General features: G+C 42.1%; 1 protein-coding gene across 1 annotated transcript in view; it reads left to right on the plus strand.

Moving 5' to 3' along the window:
- The window catches only part of nckap1l (NCK associated protein 1 like), a 56,822-nt gene extending 45,391 nt beyond the window's left edge, over window positions 1–11,431 (plus strand). The window contains 9 exon segments of the mRNA XM_056273717.1: window positions 197–294; window positions 1,017–1,101; window positions 2,393–2,475; window positions 3,077–3,157; window positions 5,332–5,425; window positions 5,606–5,722; window positions 7,771–7,880; window positions 8,204–8,293; window positions 8,822–11,431. Coding sequence (XP_056129692.1) covers window positions 197–294; window positions 1,017–1,101; window positions 2,393–2,475; window positions 3,077–3,157; window positions 5,332–5,425; window positions 5,606–5,722; window positions 7,771–7,880; window positions 8,204–8,293; window positions 8,822–8,938 — 875 coding nt within the window. The 3' untranslated portion in view covers window positions 8,939–11,431.
- The last annotated feature ends 5,035 nt before the right edge of the window (window positions 11,432–16,466 follow it).

Here is a 16,466-nt window from a genome sequence, read left to right on the forward strand (position 1 = left end):
ACGCCTGTCTTGTTTCCCTGACCAAGGCAGTTGAAAGAAGAACTGGAGTTGGTCCCCAGGTGCCGCAGCTGCCCACTGATCCTATACAATAGGATGGGTGAAATGCAGAGAACAAATTTGTTGTAAGAATACAATGACAAAATAAAGTGGCTTTCTTCTTTTTCTTTCTTCTAAATTACATGTTATTTCTTAACAGAACTACAGGCCTTGGCAGAAATAATCGGCCCATATGGGATGAAATATCTGAGTGAGAATCTCTTGTGGCACATCACCTCCCAAGTCAGTGAGCTGAAGGTACAAAATGATGGAACATCAACTTTTGTTCTTTGCTACTATGATGCAACTAACCATTTTCCTATAAGATCTTATGTTGCTGGAAATCAGTAAATATTTTATTTTAGTGTGGGGTTGTCTCTGAGACTGAGCCTGTACCAGATATCTAAAAGACCAAAATATTTACACTTAAAAAGCATTTTTTACCATAAAAAAAAAAAATCTTCCATGTCACCAAAGATTCCCTTGACACATCTTGATATACCAAACATGCTTACATTGTACAGGCAAAACCACTATTGTCTCACAGCAAGAAGGTCCTGGGTTTGAACCCCAGTCCCCAGGTCATCCCAGGTCCTTTCTGTGTGGAGTTTGCATGTTCTCCCCGTGTCTGCGTGGGTTTCCTCCGGGCACTCCGGTTTCCTCCCACCATCAAAAAGGCATGCATGTTAGGGTTAATACTCCTGTCTGTGCCCCTGAGCAAGGCAATGGAAAGAAGAACTGGAGTTGGTCCCCAGGTGCTGCAGCTGCCCACTACTCCTAGCTACATGGCTAGGATGGGTTAAATGCAGAGGATGAATTTCCACATGTCTTAGCTACATGATGCCTCATTTCACAGTCTCCCTACCTTTTGAAACTATTTGACAGCTGATACGCTTTGCAGTCCAAACTAAATAATCACAACACAGAGAGCATGCCGTTGGCGGTTTAATCACTTATCTCTCTCCTTTCTCTCCTGTCAGAAACTAGTCATCGAGAACATGGATGTCTTGGTGCAGATGAGAAATAACTTTGACAAGATGGCAGATCATCATAAGAGACTACCAGGTAAGAGGTGACGGAGGAAGGAGGAGGAAGTGGGGAAGAAGATGCGAGAATTGAGGGACAGTGGAAGGAGAATAATGTAGGGTAAAAGAGAGGATGAAGCAGGACAATGAGGATTAATGAGAAGGTGTGGATAATGAGAAGGGACAGATGAAAGAGTAATGGGTAGAGCAAGTTCAGTTAGGCTGCCTTAGTTGGCCTCAGCCTTGTATTCACTGTACACCAATCACAACTGTCCTTCCAGTTGGGAGTAGATCTTACTAGCCATTAGACCATCCTGACGCCCAGTTTCCTCATCTTAATTCAGGATGTTTTAAGTGAGTTGACTGTACTTGGGACCAGACATCCTAGATGGGGTTTTCTGGTATCCCAATGATCTCAGCGCAGAAATGGTGGCAGAGGCACTCCTGCTATTGCCCTCTGCTGTTCGGATGCGGTACAACTTGAAAACCCCACCCACCTTCATTCAAATCAATGAAACCACAACCCAACTTTTCAGTAAAAATATAAAGTCTATAAATTTTCTCTACAAGAATTTATCATCTCATTTGCTTTTTCAAGTCTTGGATTGTGTTCTGTTATGGGGAGTTTTGAAATAATTGTGCTATTAAGATGATAGCTAAGATGCTTTGTTTATGTTGTGATGACACAATATCGTTTGAATACAGTATTGCAACACATGTCAATGGCAATAGCCCATCTGTCTCTGCTACCACTGTGCACCAGTCTCCAACCTCCAACCCAACTGTTTAAACTTCAAAACATACAACATGGCCGTGTTCAGAAACACAATCTCTTGGCTTCAAAACAGCCATTCAGAAACCAATGGGTGACATCATACTAACTTTGTCCACTACGGTTAGTAATCAGAGCCTAACAGAGAAGCAACAGTCTTGTGCGATTGGCCACTGAGATGCTCCATTGGTCCATTGGCGAGGGGTTTGATCAATCAATTGGTCAAACCTATTTAGGTCTAAATTAATAAATATGAATATGGATATAATAGCCCTACATATAATTTACTGCTGTCAGGAATGCATCAATAATGAGAGCAGCACAATGATTCCTGAATTTGTCAAGTCCTTTTTTTCCTTTGGTTCCTCTTACTGTGTTTCTCAATGAAATGGTAGCACCTGATCAGTTGATCAATTTCCTCCAGATTGATTTTTTTTCATGACACTCAAAATTATTTTTTCAAAGTGCAATGGCATGCATTTTCAATTTACAAACGAATGGAATTTAACAATCAAGACGTATCATATCTTGTATGATATCTCTATCATCTCTTGTCCAGGTGGGGAAAACATGCTGAAGAGAATGACCATTATCGGGATGCTCCTGACTTTCAGAGCGATGACAAAAGAGGGTCTGAAGGATGTAAGAGGGGAAAAAAATCCATTCAAAAATATTAGCGACAGATGAAATACTGATTTCACAGTTTACTGGGTTTTGTGACCTCTAGATTTATCAAAAGAAAGATTTAGACTACAAAAATATGTGAAGGCCTCTATATATTATTTAAATGTTAAATCTTGCTTTTTCAGTGTATAGCAACTACTCTTAAAACATGTTTTTTTACTCTAACTAGAATTTCAAGACCTAGTTAATGATTTGCATAATGTTTTTGCAGTGCAGGCAAGAATAAAAACCACAGATCTTAAGATTTAGGAGAACACAAGCACTGAACATCAGAATGCATTCTTGTGTTTTAAGAGAGACGGCTGTAACAACCAACCAAAGGCCACGGTCCAATTAACCAGCTGGTGTCTTGGCTTCTCTTGTCTCTTCTGTCTCTTGTCATCATTTTCAGAATCACTTATCAATGGATGTAGGGCTTTATGCACCATAAAGTGTCACCCGACTGACTCTGTGACACTATTGAATAAGGCTTTACAGATTTAATAGGGTAAAATATGTGCATGCATCAGCATGTTATGTACATTCAATGTTACATCATGTTGCATGTTGCTATATTTAGATCCTGCAGAAGCATTGCCTTTACCTAATGGGACCCATCGAATATCTGAGGGATTTCATCTCACCTGAAACTGACATTGAGGTAAAACATCTTTTCACCCACATTGACAAGAGTTGCTCATTAAAAAGTGTTTCCAGGGGCATCCTGGTAGCTCACCTGGTAGAGAGCATGAACTACACAAGGCTGAGTCCTTATCGCAGCATCCTGGGTTCGAATCAGGCTCTTTGCTGCATGTCATCCCCTCTCTCTACCCTGCCTCCTCTGTCATTGTCAAATAAAAGTATAACATGCCAAAAAAAAAAAGTTTTCAATGTGGAAGACCCATGGGGGAAAGAGAAAGGCAGCTCTTGTAAATTCTTGCAATACTCATGGCTCAAAATGTGATATTATAGAGAGCCATTACCTCATGTTTATTTACTGTCATACATTTTTCATATTATTTCATTTATTAGATACATGGTGGTTCTCCCTGCTTGTGTAACATGTAATTGACATTACCTAGTATTTGTATTAATTTAATAGTCAGAAATACAATTTTTTTATCCCCCCCCTTTCTCCCCAATTGTATCCGGACAATTGCCGTACTCTTTTGAGCCGTCCCGGTCACTGCTCCACCCCCTCTGCCGATCTGGGGGGGCTGCAGACTACCACATATCTCCTCCAATACATGTGGAGTCACCAGCCCACTTCTTTTCACCAGACAGTGAGGAGTTTCACCAGGGGGACGTAGCACGTGGGAGGATCACGCTATTCCCCCCACTTCCCCCCCAAACAGGCACCCTGACCAATCAGGAGGTGCTAGTGCAGCGGCCAGGACACACACCCACATCCAGCTTCCCATCCACAGACATGGCCAATTATGTCTGTAGGAAAGCCCGACCAAGCACCGGGTAACACGGGAATTCGAACCAGCGATCCCCGTGTTGGTAGGCAACGGAATAGACCGCCATGCCACCCGGATGCCCCACAAATCCAAATTTTAAACAGCTCTATTGAATAGGTTTGTGTTACTTGGTAAATTAAACAAATTATGATTGTTATCAACAGTGGAATCAGCAGTGTTTCTCAATGCATGTGCCACTTCCTTTCAGCCATACAATTTATTTTCACAAGGCAATCCTAATGTGGAAGGATATACGGCATACACTGTTTCAGGGTTTTGTATTTTTAATGCTTAGAGTCAAGGGAACATCTTTGTTTTGACACTAATGAGAATGTCTGTTTAGTTTTGGGTCTTTGGGGAGCTATCATTTATCACCAGACTACAAATGTAGAACACAACGTCATGTGTAACAGAATGTTATGTTTTTACTCCTCCACAGAATAGTACACAGGGGAAATTCATGCCTTTGATTGGAGACAAAAAGTAAATTCAGAATTCTAAAGTACACTTAATTGAAAATGCCCTTATCTTCCTCTGAAACACTCTGTGAGTCTATGACCCCCTGCCCCCCCCCACACACACACACACACACAAACACACTCACTGCTTATGTCTGGGCCCTGCGAGTGATACATGACAGCCATGCCACAGTCAGGATAACCCCAAAGACGTCAGTGACCCCACCCCACCCCCACTGCCACCCCACCCATGCCTCTGTGAGAGAAACGCAAATGCAACTCTGCACTGTAGTCCAAATCAGTGGAAACATTCTACCCAGACAGGCCAATCAGCGAGCAGCCAGAAATAGGACGAAATCAAGACAAGTGTGTCAGGACGCAGACATACCCTAATACCCTTCAGAAATAAAATGTCATTCATATGGCAGCTCTTCATAATGGAAAGTACAACGGCGCTGATTGGTGCACACATCAACAATCTTGTGACACTCTTTTGCATGACACATTAAAGTGCAACATACTTTACAGCAATTCTGATGGCGTGTCATGTCTGAACTGTTTGGTATTTTAGTCATACAGGGCAAAACTCCTAACTCCTCTTGCACTAACCCCCAACACTGTACATCATCACGCTCACATTCATTAAACATATACATATGCAGATGACTCCTGTCATTCTCTCTCTCTCCCCCTCTCGCTCTCTCTCTCTCTGCCCCCCCAATCCCATTTACTGTGTAGGTAAATCCTTGTCTAGTTGCCTCTCTTAATTTGTTTAAATTGTATTAAATTGCATTTTTATACTTTTTTTTTTTTACAAAATGTGCAATAATAATGAAATTTGAATGATGAACTGATTGGCCGACTGAAGATAGAGGTCTGTTTTAGCTGCACTTTGATGTTTGATGAATTTGCAGACAACTCTGAGTGTTTTTGAGTTGGCCTCCAATGCAGGGCTGAAATGTGATATTGACCCTGACCTTGTCTCAGCAATCACCAGGATGCACACAGGTACACAACCATAACCACTCTACTTCTACTGTTAAATCTTAAGAAACCATGACCTGAAATCTTACTCTATGAATTGTAAATAGCATTTTAACAACCAGAGTTGGAAGTTATTTTCCTCTTTTTCACTGTTGCTACAAATGTTATTTCATTGATTAATCTTATTCTCTTATAATTCCGCAGATAACACGTCTGTTGAAGAGGAGTACAAATTGTCCTATTTGTTGCTTGTCTATATCGCTGCATCCCTGCCTACACTTGCCCTGGACCCCAACTCCTTCTATAGCCGAGAGCATGGAGGTGTGATTTCATTCACTCACTCACTCACTCACTCACTCACTCACTCACTCACTCAGTCAGTCAGTCATCTACTTGGTTAATGGATCCAGTTTACGTCCCAAGAAAATGGATGAAAACTCGTATAACCTTAACTAACCTTAAAACTTAACAGTTTGTCACTGTCATTCATTTACTCGGTCTTTCATTCACTCAAATAGTTAAGTGGTAATAATTGGTTTATAGACCAATTAGGGGCCACTACCTCCGGCAGCCATTCCCTCTTAATTGTGTCTAATCTGGTTTAAAAAAAATGTACTTCTACGCAAAGAAATCGGCTCACCGGCATCTCTGTGTGTTGTACTTTCCTGTGTGACTGCGTGGTCCACAACAAAGTATAGTGCTTAATGAGAACCATGTTTCTGCTGAGAGACGTTTGTTTACAGATAACTGTGGGTGACGTGCATCGATGCAGTTACTCTTGGCATGTGGCCGTGCTGACCTTAACTACTTGGCCCAAAGCCTGGACTCAAACCTTTAGAGCATCAAATAGATGAGATTTCTATCAGAGGGCAGAGGGTGGCGTTTGTCTCGGCTTATTTTCTTTGTCTCGATTTTCCATTGCCATGTTGCACAGAGATCTGCCCCGAGAGCTTGAGAAAATAGGGTTTCATGTTAACTGTTGTGGTTCATTGATTCTAACCATCAGACCACAACAGCAACATCCCCTCTGCAGCTACAGCTGTAAGTCTACTCTACTCTATTGTATTGTATTATATTCTATTCTGTTGTGGAATGTTGCATTTATGGATTTTTGTCAAGTTGTTAGTAGTGGTGGAAGAAGTATCCAGATCTTTTACTTTAGTAAAAGGAGCAGTACCTCAGTGTAAAAGTACTTTGTTACAAGTAAAAGTCCTTCATTCAAAATCTTACTTAAGTATAAGTACAAAAGTATTAGCATCAAAATATACTTAAAGTAGCAAATGTAAAGTACTCATTATGCAGAACGGCCCATTTCAGCATCACATATCATATTATTGGGCTATAATTTTTGATGCATTAATATGTTCATCACTTTAATGGTGCAGCTGTTAAAGGTGGAGCTAATATTAATTACTTTAAATAATGCTGGGTAGCTTAGCCTATAAAAATATACCATAATTCATTAATTGATTTATAATTTGTATTAATAATCTAAATCTGCAAAGTAACTAGTAACTAAAGCTGTCAAATAAATGTAGTGGAGGGGTGTCCGGGTGGTGTGGCAGTCATTTCAATTGCCTACCAACACAAGGATCGGCGGTTCGAATCCCCGTGTTACCTCCAGCTTGGTCGGGCGTCCCTACAGACACATTTGGCCATATCTGCGGGTGGGAAGCCGGGTGTGGGTATGTGTCCTGGTCACTGCACTAGCACCTCCTCTGGTCGGTCGGGGCTCCTGTTCGGGGGGCAGGGGGAACTGGAGAGAATAACATGATCCTCCCACATGCTACGTCCACCTTGTGAAACTCCTCATTGTCAGGTGAAAAGAAGTGGCTGGCGATTCCAACATGTATCAGCGGAGGCATGTGGTAGTCTGCAGCCCTCCCCGGATCGGCAGAGGGGGTGGCGCAGCAACTGGGATGACTCGGAAGAGTGGGGTATTAGCCAGATACAAATGGAGGAAAAAAGGGGGGAAAATCCGAAATAAAAAATAAAAGAATAAATGTAGTGGAGAAAAAAGTGTAGGGTGTCTCCCCGCCTGCCGCCCAATGTCTGCTGGAATAGGCCCCAGCATCCCCGTGACTCTGAGAGCAGGATAAGCGGTTAAGATAATGGATGGATGGATGGATTTCCCTCTGAAATGTAGTGGAGTAGGAGTATAAAGTAGCTTAAAATGGAAATACTCAAGTAAAGTTCAAGTACCTCGAAATTGTACTCAAGCACAGTACTTGAGTAAAGGCACTTAGTTACATTCCATCACTGGTTGTTACACCATGGTCGGCCAACAGCTATCCATCCAGCTGCTGCTCTGTTCTGTGCCCTATCTGCTCTCCTTTCTGTAAGTCTTTATCCGCCTCTACACTTCACAGGACACAACAACAACATCCACTGTTTAGCAACAGGCATTAACCAGCTTGCTGCGGCCATGTTCACCTCACAGAAGAAGGACGTTGAGCAGCACCTCAAAGAGTTCCTCCTGGTGGGTGATGCATATTAACTTTCATGAAACTCCATCTTTTTACACATTTGAGGAATGTGTCAAACTTAATCATATTTGGGGCTTTCTGAATGGGGAAACCATCTTATGGTTAGCCATTTTCTGATTTTAAGTAAAGCTTTTTAAATAAAAGCAAATTCCGTAGGTGTAGTGCAATGCAGAGGCACCATACTCACTTTGTTGTCTGTGCTTTGAGGAAAATGTGTATCAGGTAGTGGCAACATTGGCCCCATTTTAGGTCAAATCAACCGCTACAAAGAAGTTTTCATTGACACGATGTGTCTTTTCTACTTGTGGTTGCGTAGCTGGCTTCCTCCGCTCTGCTGCAGCTTGGCCAGAGTGTGGAGAAACATGAGAGCAGAAACAGAGACTCCGTTTATGTTCTCCTACACATGGTAGGTTTAGTGGTACAACACCCGACACAGCCACTTTACTACTGGGAAACACACAGTATTACTACTACTTATCATCGCCTAGGGTGTTTACTGAGCCAAAGTTTCATTTTTTAAATCACTACTTTCATTGTCTTAATGCATGCTTAATAATCCAGGTGTAGAAATCCCAGGAAGGTTGAATCTGTTCATCTGGACACCCTTCTGCCATTCTGGGATTTTGTTTTTGTCCCCTTTTTTAGATTTTTCTGTTATTCTATTCATTCTAGGTACCCTGTTTTCCCTTTAGCTGGGACATTTACTTTTTTTTTTTTTACTAATAGTTTCAATAGTGTTATTTACTTTGGCCGTTCAGCACTTTGCTGCTTTGTTTTGAGACCTGCTGTATGAATAAAGACTATTATTGTAATTTTTATTTTTATGGAGATTGCTGGGTTGATCAGGTTTTGACCAAAACTGCAAATATACATGTTTCAAAATGATGATTTATGTCTATCTAGCTCACCCTCTTAATGTATGATTACATCCTAGATTGTGGAAGAGTCTCCGTTCTTGAGCCAAGACATGATGGAGAAATGTTTCCCATATGTACTGCTGAGGAACGCCTACAGAGAGGTGTACAAGGCATTCGTTGTCACTTTGGGCTGATTTTTTTCCCCCTTTTTTGATTAATGAAGGTAAAGGTGCAAGGTCAGTCATGAATACCTTAATTTCCTCATTCGGCTTTCCCTCTATTCAGAGACAGTCTCCTGTTTTCCGTGAAGGGATCACTCCACCCTGTTACAATCTTTCAGATCTTTCTACCTAGCCAATGGCATCTATTCAAACCTGCCAATCAAACAATCAAACAAATCCCTTTAGCACTGTGTTTTTAGTGTTAAGCAACCATTTGCCCCAACTTCACCCCCCCACCCCTGTCCTATGAATTTATGATATACGGGGTCAATGCCAAATCTTGGACTGTCCATCATTTTAATTTCCCCAGTAATTATTTCAAATCTAGATGTTTCTCTCTCTGTGATGGCCTGGCGGCCTGTCCAGGGTGTCTCCCCGCCTGCCACCCAATGGCTGCTGGGATAGGCTCCAGCATCCCCGTGGCCCTTGAGAGCAGGATAAGCAGTTTGGATAATGGATGGATGGATGTTTCCATTGTGGTTGAACTTTTGTATTTATTTAACTTTTTTTTACCATGTTTTCATATTGGAAGGGTCCTGTAGAGTACATGTTTTCACCCCTGCCCTGCTTCACATTTGCACTGCACATTTATTTACTTCCACATTTAGGAACTGTCGAGGTCAGCGTTGATGCATATTTATGGTAGTCGCTTGCAAAGGGGTAAACTCACATTCACATGCAGACTAATTATACGATCATAAACCGATAAAGGCATTATTTCACTGCAAAAACAGTAATGTTGATCTGATTAGTTTTATTGGGGTAAGGTCAATGTCAGAATAAGCATAACATGATTAAAGACACTAAGTAGCATGTCGAAGTGTCCTTGAGCAAGACGTTGGACCCCTAACTGCTCCTGTTGAGCAGATTGGTGCCTTGCATAGAGGCCTCCACCATCAGTGTATGAATGTGTGTGTGGATGGCTGAATGCGAAGCATACACTGTAAAGCACTTTGAGTGGTCGGTAGACTAGAAAAGCGCTATATAAATGCAGTCCATTTACCATTTTACCTTTTAAAGTGGATTTTTGTTTAATGCTTTCATTTACTGGCGCATGTAAACATAGTAATTTGGGTTCCTTTAGTTTTTTTTAAACTGTGCATATAAAAGCTCTCCATATGCAGTGAACCAGATCCATATATACATTAGTGTTAGAGAAACCATGCTATTTTGAACCATGTAAATGCTTAAATTGAGATCCCCCCCCCCAGTACCAGTGTGCTCTGCCCCTTTTTAACTTTTAAAAAAATGCACAGAAATAGGACATTATGGGGGTCGAGTCTGTGCCGTTATCACAGACAGGAAAGGGGAAGTGGTTGGTTGGGGTCAGACTGTCTCTATAAATAGTGGAGGGTGGTCACATTATATTATATTTTATTTTGCATCTGTGATGTGTTTGTGCACAAAGATTTTGGAAATGAAAGGATTCAGAACTGCACAATGTTGACAACGTTATGACAGGAAATACAGATACTTTTACATATGCACAAATTGTTGCCCCATTTGAACCCATGTCCTAAAAGGCCCAAACTCAAAATTATTTAAAAAGGGGCCTAAACTCTCAAAATCATAAGCATCAAGCAGCGTGACGCTTGTTTCTTTTGTTTGTTTGTTTTCAGTTGTTTGTGTTATTGATGTTTCCTGTGGGTCCATTTGACTCCCATCTTGAATGCATAATAATGGTGCATGGTGGTTTAGTGATTAGCACCGTTTCCTCACAGCATGAGAGTCTGTCAGCATGGAGTGTGTTTGTGTGTTTACTCCCACAGTCCAAAGATATGCATGATAGATTATTTGGTGACTGTAAATTGACCATCGACATTGTTTGTCTGGGGCCGGTTATGGACAGACAAACCATACGTGATGTCTCCTCGCCTTCTCCCTAATGCCTGATAGGCTCCAGACCACTGCAAATCTAATTTAGAATAAGCAGGTATAGCCATGAATTAATGAGTGAGAATAACAGAAAGAGCAAAGACTTGCCCTTGTTTTTGTTTTCCAAACATTAGGCAGGTTTTCTTTGGCACTAGGCTGCTTGTATTATCATTCCAGACCCGAGGACACCTACAATATTAAAGAATAACTGAATGAGTAGTCATAGTCTGACCTTTCACTCTTAAATTTCCTCTCTCTGGGAAAGCTATCATTGTCAGACAGTTTAGATATGAACAATGTACCATTATTGCCATCTGACAAAAACAAACAAAAGGGTTTTGGTTTGTAGTATTTTTAATGTTTTTTTCATGATGTTTTATTGAAATTTGATGTATTTTTATGTGATGTATCATGTATTACTAATGTACTACTTACTTACTATTCCACATCCACTCTCTGGTTTTCTGAGATCACTGTTGACGTCAGCCAGTTCAAACAGCAACCATGAACCACAACTGCTATGTCAGAGGAAGAGCAAAAATAATTTTAGAATTTGTTATATATGTGTTTTTTAACCTCCTTTGATGCCAATTTTCCATGAATAAAGAATGATTGTTGTTTTTAGTGTTGGAGGCATGTGCATTCGTAGAGTCTATTCCTGTCTGTGCCATCCAACATCCCCCCCCCCCGGGTTGGGATTTAGCAGCTTGTTTTTTTTTGGGGGGGGGGGGGGTTGTAAGCCGGACAAGCAGGTTCTGCTTCTGTATTTGGCTATTTCTTCAGCCCAAACAGTCTCCAAGGGAATGCATAATGGATATGCCACCCCTTGTGTGCCGTTTCAAAGGTATCTTATTGTTTCCAGATGAGGCTTTGTTCACTGTGCATGCACATGGTTGCAGAACAACAGTGCAGAAACCACCACTGTTCTGCATGGATCTTCACATGCTGTTGAGTCTTAATACGTTTGTTGTTCAGCTGAAGTTATACAGCCTGCTACACAGCTCACCTAAATCTCGCCAGCACAGCTTTGGCTATGTGAGATGTAGTCTGGCAAGCATCCACTGAGATTCAATCGTGCCTTGCAGGAAGCCGGACCAATCAGCGGGCAGCGGTTTATATTGTAACGATCACAAGATGAATTATACGATCACACCCCGAGAACCGCCACAGCCGGGACGCGAACCTGTGTCTCCCACACCACAGGCGACAACGTTAACCAGTCGACTAAAGGGTCCGACCCATTAGCCAAGGGCTACCGAGCCTACTCATCCGTGATCGTTACAATAGTTTGACGACAATGAGCGGCGCCATGTTATGAAAAATTAAAACAATGGCTGCAGTAGGAGAGCTTAGCATCAATGTTGCAATATAATTAGTTTTATGACAGATGTCTACAAATACAGCAATAATTATGTACTATAGACATGATAACTTGCTTCATTGAAAAGACCTGCTAGTGACAGTTGTGTTTGCTGCTAACAGTTCAACACGCGTGGAAATGTGGCGCTCCAGTTCTACGCCATGGTGCTCTCAGCGCTTAAAGGCTAATCCAATCGTCTGCAATGTAATTTGGTCTATACCCACTGACGATGCCCCTAACACAGACGAATGCCTATTGAGCCTTACCAGACCACAATGAGAGAAGTAACATTTACTTTTTGGCTTTGCGAGCCTCACAGCCAATAGAGATGGAGCGAAAGGTTTTGAAAGGTAGAAGCAGGCTTAGTTGATCAGCTAGGGAGCAGTGATGCTACAGACAATGTCATCGTCACATGTAGGCTTTTTCATTGTGTTGTCAAAAGTTGTCTGTCGGCGTCCGGGTGGCGTGGCGGTCTATTCCGTTGCCTACCAACATGAGGATCGCCGGTTCGAATCCCTGTGTTACCTCCGGCTTGGTCGGGTGTCCCTACAGACACAATTGGCCGTGTCTGCGGGTGGGAAGCCGAATGTGGGTGTGTGTCCTAGTCGCTGCGCTAGCGCCTCCTCTGGTCGTTCGGGGGGGGAGGGGGAACTGCGGGGAATAATGTGATCCTCCGACGCGCTACACCCCCCCCCCCCAGCGAAACTCCTCACTGTCAGGTGAAAAGAAGCGGCTGGTGTTTTCACATGTATCGGAGAAGACATGTGGTAGTCTGCAGCCCTCCCCAAATCGACAGAGGGGGTGGATGGCTTGGAAGAATGGAGTAGTTGGCCAGATACAATTGGGGAGAAAAAGGGGGAAATTTAAAAAAAAAAAGTTGTCAGTTCAAGTTAATGCAGTTTTATGGGAGGGGGGGGGGACTGCAGCCTTTGAGTCCTATAACCACATTGGACAACTAGTTGTTATCTGTGCTGCAAGGGCCCATTTTGGGGTCTTCAAACAACTCAGATGATACAGAAGCAACATGTTGTTAAAACAGTTAAACAGTAAGATGATTTAACAGCTCTGGCACCGCAAGTGAACCCCTGTGTCTTGTACTGCCAGAAGTGATCAAAACAACCATTGCTCTTCTGTTCGGCTCATTCTTTTGTAATAAAGGTTTTACTGCTGTAGCTCTCATTGGCATAGTGGCTGTACTTGCAAAACAAATTCTTTATATGCGGTATCATCAGGGAAGTCTACATGGTATTCTTAGCCATAGTACATAAACACAACATTGCCACTCAACCACTTTGGTCCAGCTGTTACTAAGCAATGCCAAGTCTTGTTTTATGGTTCCTATGACATGATCTAATTCTACATAAAGAGCAGGAAGAGCCCCACTGCTCATTTCAGTTTGTCCCCTTGGTGATTTCTGTCACCATAAGTACTGTCCCTCCCTCTGCCCCTTTTTTCTGTCTCTCTTCATTCGATTTCTCTCCTCTTCTGCAATTATAGCCTTTATTGTCTGGTTGCCACACCAGAGACATGAAATCTCACGTGTGTGTGTGTGTGTGTGTGTGTGTGTGTGTGTGTGTGTGTGTGTGTGTGTGTGTGTGTGTGTGTGTGTGTGTGTGCGCATGCACACGTGTTGTTGGACCGAGGGAGATGGCCCTGTCCCAGGAACATTGATGGTTTCACTGAAATAAAGCTGGCTCCATTCCCCACTACACTATGCACCACGCACTTGTCATTGTAGAGAAAATGCATTCACATTTTATAAAGGACTCACAGGATGTTTATTTGTCAGTCTATCATTCTAGATGTGTTCCTTTCTCTTGCTGTGTGGAAAGAGGCCTTACACACAAATGAGCTATCATCCCGATACTCCACAGTGCATGGCTGACCGGTCCCGAGACACACCTAATGGTGGAAACTCTGGTACTGATATAAATGCCCACTGCTGATTGTGTGTATGATGCAGAAGTGCTGCTACTGTTGCTGGCTTATGGAACAATCCGTCTTATGTATGAGGGGCCATACAAGCCATAATATATTCTGGCCTTCTCATATACATACATTCTCATTTCACATAAGTATAGTTTCACTCTCACACACATACAGTCTCCTTTCACATACATATATTTTTATTCTCATATGTATATATTTTAACTCAATATACGTATGTGTGTGAGAGTGAAAATAATTATATGTGAAAGGAGAATGTATGTGTGTGAGAGTGATAAAATATATGTATATGTGAAAGAAGAATGTCCGTATGTATAAGAGAGGGCCAGAATATATTATGGCTGGTATGGCCCCTCACACACACACACAAACACACTCACTCACACACTGTCTTACACACACACACATTCAAAGAGCACAGAGTATATGCGTGTAATACAGGCAAACACTTACATATATAGAAACATAATTCTCAAATGGCAGAACATTGTGCATACTATAGAGCAAGCTTAATAACCTAACACTCACACACAAAGCCACAAGAGCACCCTCCATGTGTGAGGGTCTGAGGACAGGATGTTGTATTGCTGCAATGCCCACTGAGGCAAATTTGTAATTTGTGATAATGGGCTATACAAATAAAATTGACTTGACTTCGCACTCACCCACACACACACACACACACACAAATTCTTTAAAAGTAACAAAACCTTCATTTTTACTCTCCCACATCCACACTACATCCACATGGAGGGTCTTTGCGTGTGTCTCCAGACAGGTATCCTGGCACCTGTTCACAGTAGACACCGAGCTCTAAACTGCACGTACAACTTGGACACTCCACTGGGATGGCAAGTTTACTTTCAGTGCAGCTCTTACAGTAGATCTAAAAGTTGAATGTACTTCTGGTATCATCACTTCTAGATTTTGGAACAGCTCAGTACGTTGAGAGATCAGGCTAGCCTCTTCATTTTCCTTCAAAACACTCCTGAAAACTCGTCTTAACTTTGTTTCCTCCTGTTTTATTCTATTTGCCAGCCTTTTAATCTCTTCTTCCTTAAAATGCTGAGTAAAATCCGTTTTTTTTAAAGGTGCTGCTTTTTGACAGATTATATTTGATTTGATTTTCAATGAAAAATGACATACAATATTCTTTTTAGCTTGCTGCAATAGTCAAATGGAGGTTCTTAAAGTAGGTTTTGTTGGAAGGTATCATTGGATATTTTCTATTTTCTGCAACATACTATAGATTATGTGTTGCATTTGCACCCCTCGTTTAACTGAAAATGTACCAGAAACAATCCCATATTCAACGTTTGCTAAGGCAGAAAGAAAACTCTGTGCCCTTTCTGAAACATTCATTTGTTGTCAGCTATCGAAGTCATGGTGCTTAATTTGTTTTACTGGAGTTGATGAGAGTCCAAACTTGCAAATGCTCCAGCGTCTCACATTTCAGAGAGAGGAAACGTGTTCAGAAAACACAAGTCTCGGTACAGCCTAAATTGTTTTGACAGTTGGGGTGATACTCCAATCAGAAGAGATCCTTTGGCTCGGGGTGTTAAATGGTCTTTTTTTTTTGTTACGGAAATGATGATGAACTCTGCCGTTCCTCTTCTCGAATACATGCAGGCTTCCAGTTTCCCATGCAGGGGCCTACGACCCCCAAAAAAAGATTTATAATGTCAAAAGTCAGATATCTCCTTATGAAATAAATAGTCTGTGAGTTATGGCTGGATGGGGTCATGGACTGGATGGAGAGAGAGCAGAGAGCTTACGTTTGTCATCAGTGGCGGGTGCTGGTGGTGGTGGTTAGGGGACTGGTATACTATACGGAGGATGGACAGAGAGAGAACAAATACATCTGTGGTTCAGACTGTGAGCGAGGACAGAGGCGAGTGCCCAGAGGAAAACAGATTTGAGTCGCTGATGACAGATTGCAAATAACAGAAATGCGAATTAGGCCTACTTTACTGATATAAGTAGGCCTTGCAAAAGCACACTAAGACAGCTATGCATTGGTTTCTTCAGCTCTCCCGGCATTTTATTTTTCTTCTTTTCTATTCAATCTCAGTTAACATTCTGTTCAAATGGCTGTGACACAGACGGCCGTGATGGATGGAAAAATGACTCAGAGTGACAAGGGAGATTAGTATGCCGTGCTATATAATGTTACTATCCGGTGTATTTTGCAATGTGCGGTGCCATGTCAAAGAGCATGGGAGCATGAGAGTCGGACTGACCCAGCGGCCCGAGCACGACAAGCAAGCAGGGAGATGGGGAGCAGGCAGGGGCTTTCCCAAGCCATGCCGCTGCATTGCT

This window comes from Lampris incognitus, chromosome 2 (assembly GCF_029633865.1).
Source record: "Lampris incognitus isolate fLamInc1 chromosome 2, fLamInc1.hap2, whole genome shotgun sequence".
NCBI lineage: Eukaryota > Metazoa > Chordata > Actinopteri > Lampriformes > Lampridae > Lampris > Lampris incognitus.